We start from the raw sequence: 8797 nt of genomic DNA, 5'->3' as shown, positions 1-8797 counted from the left end.
TTTATCAGCTCAGAATTTTTGTACATATCAATCAGAGTAGGGACATGATCAATGATCCCAAAGGATGAGGGAACTGCAGCTTCAGTAAATTGATCTTCAAAGAATCTGATTGCTTCTGCAGCTATTTGATCCTCTTCTTCAATCCATGTTCCTTGGCTATTCTGGATTCTGTTGAGATGTAACTTCTTCCTTCTACCTCTTACATGAGCATGAAAAAATTTTGTATTCCTATCACCCTCCTTGAACCAGGCCATTCCTGCTTTTTGTTTCCAGTACTTCTCCTCCAAAGCTAAAAATTTGATTAGTTCTGCCTGAACTTTCTACAGCCTTTGTCTATTTAACTTTGTGGGATTAGCTTCAAATTCAGCTTCATGAACAATCACCACTTCCTCTAAACTGGCTATCTTCTGAAATATATCACCAAATGTACCCCTACTCCATACTGATAGTGCTTTCTTGATTTTCTTCAATTTATGATTAAAAAGTACAAATGGATTTGCACTGAAGTCTGCTTTCCAGTTATCCTTTACCACTTCCTTAAATGTTTCATGTTCCACCCAAAAGTTCAAAAATCTAAATGATTTCTTCACAGGAGGATTCTCTATATCACATTTGAGCTGTAAAGGACTATGGTCTGATCCTGTCTTTGGCAGATGCTGCACTTCAATCCCTAGGAATGTCTGTTGAAATTCTGCATTGGCTACACATCTATCCAACCTCTTAAATATACAATCCTCCTCAGCTCTTCCATTCCACCATGTGAAAATGCTTCCCTTGAACCCCAGGTCTGACAGATTGCAAGTGTTTATACAATGCCTAAAGTCATCAATTTCATTAATGTGAACTGGCAAACCTCCAAATTTTTCCTCTTCATCCCAAATGACATTAAAGTCACCACCTACCAACCATGGTACAGTCATGTCAGCTGCTATATAGTATAGAGAGTCCCACAGTTCAATTCTCTCTGTTGCATCACACTTGGCATATACCAATGTAAGGACAAAATCCACATGAGTCTCTGTGTGATGAAGCCTTAGAGTAAGTTGCTGCACCATGTTATACATTACTGTAACCTCATATATCTCATCTATGAAAGCCCAGATCTTGTTTGATACATTAGCAATTGCCTGTGCAAAACCAATTCTACTCCTATACCTTTCCAATGTTTTAGCTTGTTGCATGGGTTCCATTAAGCCAATGAATTCATAGTGATTCTTTCTATGTAATTTGATCAGCCTTTCAAATGCTTGTTGACTGTTAACTGACCTTATATTCCAAATAAGAGCATCCATTACTGTTTGGTTTGGGAAAGGGATAATGTCCTCCTTGTTTGAACTCCTCCTGTAGGGGCAGGTAGATTCTCCTTTAGTTGTTTCTTCTTTCCTTTTGCTGCAGATTTAGCCTTTTCAAGGATTCTAGGAGATAGATCACCTTGTCTTCCTATATTCTGAAAATTCTGTGCTGTAGATTCTTCATCCAAGTCATAGCCTGCTCTTATTTTTCCTTGTTCTGCATCAATACCTTGTTGATCTCCAACTGCAACCACATCATGCTTGTGCTGCAACTTAAGCATCAACTCCTGTGTTTTAACATTCTGCAGACTTTGCAGCTGTGTTTGGTCATTTCTTTTTGTTGCATCAATTGCCTGTTTGGATTTTAACTCTTTGTCTACTTCTGTAACCACATTCTGCTGATCATTAACCTTAGTGTGAATTACTTCATCTCCAGTTCCAACTGGATCCATTGCCTCAGTACCAATCCCTTCTACTGTATTTACCTGATTTATTTTATCTTCCTGTACTTCCTTTGTGGCTATTTCTTCCTCTGCATATTTTTTCTCCTTTATACAAGCTGTATCCTCTTTGTTTGAGATATTGACAAGAGCTTCACCATTAACACTGTTTTCCTCATCTTCTTTGTCTTCATGAAGTGGTTCCTCATCATGCTGAGCACCTGCTGGTACTTCATTCTCATCTGAATCATTTTCCCTCTGATCTGACCATAATTTGCCCCCACTCCATTGCAGTCTGTCTTTCACTCTAGAAGGGAATATTTCATTTGTTTGTAATTCTGGATTGTTCCCCAGCTCTATGTCTACCAAAGTATTCTGAGAGGGAATTTCCTGACAAGATGTGTTGATCCCCACTATGTTTTCACCTGTAGTTCCCATGAATGCTCTATGTACCCATTGGGATGTTGATTCCTTGTTTCTTTGTATATTTGCCTCAGTTCCTCCATTAGTTGAGCCAACACCTGCTGAATCTATTTTGAATTCTGGAGCTATGGGATTTAGTTTTCCAGATTTATTACCTGCTAGTTGTTGCTGTTGCTTTACTATATCCTGTGATCCTTTAGCTGGGCTTTGTGGAGTTGAATGAATTGCACCTGTTGCTGTTTGATTACCATTATCATTCTGCAATTTTCCTGCTTTGTCTTTACCCTTGCCCTGCCTTTCTTTCTTTGAAGGTGATAGAGTAGCCACATTACTAACTTCCTGTACCTCTTCTATAATTGCCAATTCTTTGCCCAGCATTACTTCTGTCTCCTCTCCATCTAGTGCTGCAAATTTATTTGAAATCTGCAACTGTTGTGTATTATTGACCACAGCATTATTTTGTAGCACTGGCACAATTTCTTTGCCTGCTTTATTCACTTCCTCAGGCACATTCTCCTTCGCTTTACCTCTATTGTCCCTTACCTCTTTCCACTGAGCACTTTGATTTCCAACTACCTTACCACTTGACAGAATCATCAATGGTGCTGCACCCTTACCATATTGATTATTAGGCTTCTTTTCATCCATCTTATTATCCTGCTGCTCAACAGTATTATTTGACATCAATTCTGGATGTAACCTCCAGCACTCCAACATATCATGACCTTGTAATTTGCACTCTTTGCAATATTTAGGGATGTAGTCATATTTAATGGCCACCCATTCAGTTCTAACATCACCAGTTGACTCATCTACAATGTCCATCCTAACCTTCTTTGGGAGATCATCTAACAGATCCACCAACACCTTCACACGAGCACAACTAGGCCTTGTTTTTTTTATAGTAGCTAAATCAAGATGTTGTGGAATTCCAACTGCAGAAGCTAAGGAAAAAAGACATTCTTTCACAAAGTATGTAGGTAACAGATTAGGGAATGATATCCAGGCCATCACTTTAGGTGTTTCCTCTCCAACTTTGAATTTTTCATCATAAATCAAAGTTCTTAACTGATATTCCTCTCCATGTTTATCTTTAACATAATACACTCCTTTTGAAGAGAAATCCACAAAATCTTGCCATAAAGTCAATCTGACCAAGATGTGCCTATCTCTTAGATATCCAATATTGCATTCTCCTTTAATACCACATTGCATTGGTACAATGCGATGTATTTCATTGATATCTGGACAACCATATGAAAACTTGCAAACGACTGCATATTGAAGACCTTCAATTATATTCATACGTTTAACTTCTGCTTCGGTAAAACAAACAGTTGGTTGACCTTGAAAAACTTTGGCTCGTCTAGCTACAATTGGCTCAATAGTTGTAACATGATCATGCATGGCAGTCGACGTGGGCTTCAATGCTTTTGCATAATCCATCGTTTGGGTATTGTTATATGCTGTCACGGGGGGCTGGGTAGTGTCGGGGGGTGGTTGGGGAGGCAGCCCAGCCACAGGAGGTGGCTGGCCGCCGGCCGGCGATGCCATGAAGAATAACCAGCGTGTTTCTCTCTCTAGAATAGGAAAATCGCCAGAGCTTCTCACTCTAGATAATTTTTTGTTTAGGGTTTTTTTTTAAGCAATCCACTAGGCATAGCCTAAGGCTAGTTTTTATTTATATAAATACAAAAACAAATAAATGTTATGAGATCCTACCAAGTATACGAAATAAAAATTGACTACTACATAATTCCTATTATCAAAATTGAGTAATATGCTCAAAATTGATATCACAATAAATCTATCATAAAATTGTATCAAAACTAGCCCATAAAAATAGATCACAGCAGCCCAATCCACAAAGCCCATGTATATTAGGCAAGAGACCTCCACGGCCAGCCCAGAACAAACATAGGATTTGCGCAAATAGCCTCCAAATTGCACATCCAGCCCAAACGCATGAATTGCAGAAATAGCCATCGCCTGTTGTATTATTTGAAGTTGGTCAAATTGCAATTTTAGCCCCATTGCTTGAGCGCTACTGATTTGCACAAACAGCCTCCCCTGTATCAGCCCAATTAAAATTGCTACTGGTTTGCAGAAATAGCCACAGCTTACTCTAATGTCTCCAATCTCCTCAACTTGCAAAAGTAGCCACATTACTCTCATAATTACCCATTGCATAAAACCCAGTCCAGCATTACTGGCCCAGTTCCGCCTGAATCAATGGTGTTGGAGGACTGAAGATGGACCTCACAAAACTCTTGTTTAACTGCAGCTGCTCTGAAGAACCGATGTTGCCAAGCTTCAGAGACACCGTCAACCACACCTTTCTGCACCTCAGTGGAATTGCATGTGAGAACTGCAATCGAGTTTGTACTCTCCCCTCCCCGATAGATTGGTGTAATAGCAAAACCTGAATGTATTTCCTTGCTGTACCCCTTGTCCTTTTCTATTTCCTTATCCTTTTGCATCATCCAGTTAAAATCACTAGCATTGATGATTTTACTGTCTGCAAAATCTGCAAATAAAAGCCCCAAAAGCTGTGCATGCTTGTTCTCTATGTCTGATAGTGTTGTCATGTTTGTACAAAAATAGAATCCTGCAAGCTTGTATGATATCTTGCAATTGATCTTCTTTGCAACCCCTCTATACTCTAGATTTAATTTAACTCCGGTGGATTGAGTACATAGTACTAATACCACCACCTGGAGCTTCCTTAAACCAAAGAGTATAGATATGATTGCTATAACTGTGACAAACCACATATATGCTTGCTTTGCTTGTGCTTTAATTGTTGTTGATTGATTATCTTGTACTGTATCTTCCCTTGCCTTCCTCCCCTTGGATTGAGTACAAAGTACTAATACCACCAAGTAAGATTTGTTCAAGGGAACGACCTGGAAACACAGATGCATCATCCAGCTGAGTTTTCCTAGAATGAAAATTCTGCTGTCTGCATTCTGTGTACAATTATGACCACATGTGTTTGCTTGTTTTTCTTTCATGTGCCTTGATATTGATTTTCTTATGTGCCTTTGATGTCCTGCTACCACCTGTACTATTATGTATTTTCTATTGTCCATGATACTCCTAGCTACTATGCTAAACTCTAATTTTAATTCTTCCCCGATGGATTGAGTAGCAAGTACTAATACCACCACCTGAGGTTTCCTTAAAATATAAAGTCTAGATAGTATGATTGTACCTGCAAAAAAGAACACATCATTAGCAAAAAATTGATCCTTCATGTTCTCCCCTAAACTGGTTTGAACATGAAAAATCACATCTATGGATCCTGCATCCTCAAACACCCCAGTGTGTCCTCCTCCTACTAATTCTTGGAAACTTTGACCCTCAAATATGGACATTGTAGCTTGTCCTCATTTACTATCCTCCTCCCTTGTGAATCCAACTCCCAAAAGTCATGGCATTCAATGTTCCCATAGTCCAGTGCAAAATTTGCCAAATGATCTGCTAATTTGTTTCCTTCTCTAAAAATATGGGATATTCTGATACTGCAACCTTCCATTAGCTCCTTTATCTCCTCCATCAAGTCCACAATAGTCCAAGGGGGTTTCCATGCTTTCTCTATAATGTTTTTCATCAACATGGAGTCAGTTTGCAACCAAACTTGAGAGTAATTTTTATCTCTGCATACCCTTAAAGCCTCCAGGATTGCTACAGCTTCAGCTTCATTATTTGATCCTTCAACAATCTCCTTTCCCATTGCATATTTTACCTCTCCAGCCTCATCTCTACAGCAAACACCAATAGCACTCCTGCCTGGGTTCCCTCTTGATGCCCCATCTGTGTTAACTTTGATCCAACCCTGTTGAGGAAATTCCCATATCACTTTGTAATATTTGAGCCTAGGTGTGTAGTTTTCCATCATTAGCAGTAAATCACTCCATCTATGAGGTACCCTTAGTCCAGGCTTTCTTAACTTCACCAAGTATTGGAGGCTAGTTGACACTTGGTAAATAAGCCTACTCACTGAGACTGCATCCCCATGTTTCAGGTTGTTCCTCCTCTTCCAAAGTTCCCAAACTATGCATGATGGCAGAGCCTGCATCACTGGCTTCAACCTCTGCACCACTGGTGCAGTCCAGCATTTAATGATAGCCTGGTGTAATGACAACCCCTGTACAGCAATGCCTGATCTTTGTAGGAAATATTTCCACACAGCTTCTGCAGCTCTGGATGAGAAAAATAGATGTACCAGTGAGTCTTCCTTAGGTGAAGCACAACACCAACATTTAGAAGGCATAGAGTAGCCTAGCCTTTTCATAAAGTCATCCAATGGTAGCTTAGCCTTCCACAGTTTCCACATAAAGAATGAGATTTTGAAAGGGAGACCTCTCACCCATATTTTCTGATATGCTGTTCTTGGATTAACTCTCCTTCTCAAATACTCCCATGCTGTCTTCACAATAAAATGACCCCTAGTTTCAAGCATCCAGAAAGGTGTATCCAGCACATTTTCCATACTAGGTGGCTTTATATTTTCCAAAATATGGTGTGATAAGTCTTCAGGTAAAATCTGTATCAGTCTCTCAACATTCCAAACACCATTCTCAATCAATTCATTTACATTATGTATCTCCTCATCTATATCAAAATCTAGTGGCACTAGATTTTGATATAGATAGGGTTTGGGTTTAGGGGTTTTTTTTTTTTGGCAATCCCCTAGGTCTTTTTGTGTTAAGTTCTTAGGGTTCTTAGCGTTTTTTTTATTTATTTTTTTGCTCCAAAGAAGAGTCTAGAAAGGTCCCTAGACTTAATGGACTAATCCGAATTGTGATCCAACACCTTAATTGACTCTTTTTTTTTTAAAGATAAGATAAAATACTACACAATGCAAAACTAACACTAATTAATTAAACTAAACATGGAACTATTTTTGTATTTTTCCAAATTATATAAAGATTAAAATAAGGTACTATTTTTGTATTTTTTTAAAAAAATTTATGAAAAATACATAAACTAAAATATTTTTTTTGTAATTTTTTTTTGTAATAAAGTAAAAGAGTCAAAATTAATTAAAATAGCTATATTATGCCTAAATTAAATATTTACATGCTAACAATATAAAAATCTTGGGGAGGGTCAAAAATCACATGTCTACAGCTGCCCATCTTTGACTGGAAATGCGAAGAGTTTTCAGACAAAGAATGACTAGACAGGTTTTTGACCTGACCCTTATTTGGAGAGAAAAAGAAAGGAGAATGTGACCGAGCCCTGGTATCTGAGGTGCCTACATATCCTTGGCTATAAAGGAATCAGGCCACGTGTAGTTCAGAAGTGAATGAGGAGATGGAGTACGAGGTGGAGAGCCGAGCGAGGTGCCGTCGAGGTTCCGGTCCGCGGTCCCGTTAATTACATCAAAATCAAAATTAAAAAGACTAACTAAGCCTATCAGCTACGAGTTACAAGATTCCTATCTATAAATCTCTTGAAGCTTGATCTTGAGTCTTGGCTAGGTCTTGCTGTAGACTCCGATCTGAATCTTGATGCTCGTTAGCTGTAGGTGCTGGTTCTTTCTTCAGCTTTGGATCAAGGCTGGATATGCGAAGCTTGTGACTTCAATCATATCTTGAGCAGTCCGCGTCCTTCTCCACTTCAGCACTTTGAGTTCACTTCTTTTTTGTTCTTTTTCTTCTTTTTCTTTATTTTGGATTAAGACTCATTCTTTTGGTCATTCGAACCCTGTGTCTCGAGGTAAAACCTGTTCAGACACAAAAACAGACAAACGAACGAAACTGCCCTAGTTTTCTCTAGGAAAATTTCATGAGTTATTTGTGACAAAGTCTGCGCTCATTCATTTTTTTTCCATTTTCAAGAATTGTATCTTTCAATAATGGAACGGATTAGGGAATGGAACCCTGTTTCTAAACGGCGCAACTAAGGGTTTGGAGCCCTAATGTTGGCTAACAGGAAAAACGCTCAACTCAGGGGTTGGAGCCCTAATGTTGGCTAAAGGAAAAGCGCTCAACCCAGGGGTTGGAGCCCTAATGTTGGCTAAAAGGAAAAACGCTCAACTCAGGGGTTGGAGCCCTAATGTTGGCTAAAGGGAAAAATGCTCAGCTCAGGGGTTGGAGCCCTAATGTTGGCTAAAAGGAAAAACGCTCAACTCAGGGGTTGGAGCCCTAATGTTGGCTAAAAGGAAAAACGCTCAACTCAGGGGTTGGAGCCCTAATGTTGGCTAAAAGGAAAAACGCTCAACTCAGGGGTTGGAGCCCTAATGTTGGCTAAAAGGAAAAACGCTCAACTCAGGGGCTGGAGCCCTAATGTTGGCTAAAAGGGAAAACACTCAACTCAGGGGTCGGAGCCCTAATGTTGGCTAAAGGGAAAACGCTCAACTCAGGGATTGGAGCCCTAATGTCGGCTAAAAGGAAAAACGCTCAACTCAGGGGTTGGAGCCCTAATGTTGGCTAAAAGGAAAAACGCTCAACTCAGGGGTTGGAGCCCTAATGTTGGCTAAAAGGAAAACGCTCAACTCAGGGGTTGGAGCCTTAATGTTGGCTAAAAGGAAAAACGCTCAACTCAGGGGTTGGAGCCCTAATGTTGGCTAAAGGGAAAAACGCTCAACTCAGGGGTTGGAGCCCTAATGTTGGCTAAAAGGAAAAACGCTAA

General features: G+C 39.6%; 1 protein-coding gene across 1 annotated transcript; it reads right to left on the bottom strand.

Annotated features, from left to right (window-relative positions):
* Positions 1–320: 320 nt before the first annotated feature.
* Positions 321–1292, bottom strand: LOC109241529. Its single transcript, XM_019408267.1, has one exon. It carries the CDS (start codon positions 1290–1292, stop codon positions 321–323), a length of 972 nt encoding a protein of 323 aa, XP_019263812.1.
* Positions 1293–8797: the final 7505 nt, after the last annotated feature.

Source organism: Nicotiana attenuata, unplaced genomic scaffold (assembly GCF_001879085.1).
Source record: "Nicotiana attenuata strain UT unplaced genomic scaffold, NIATTr2, whole genome shotgun sequence".
In the NCBI taxonomy this organism is placed as follows: domain Eukaryota; kingdom Viridiplantae; phylum Streptophyta; class Magnoliopsida; order Solanales; family Solanaceae; genus Nicotiana; species Nicotiana attenuata.
Note: the sequence above shows the minus strand (reverse complement) of the source record. Positions and strands in the feature narration are given on the sequence as shown.

Excerpts from the sequence above, each read along its gene's own strand:
- LOC109241529 (XM_019408267.1), bottom strand. The coding sequence starts at position 1,292 with ATGGATGCTCTTATTTGGAATATAAGGTCAGTTAACAGTCAACAAGCA.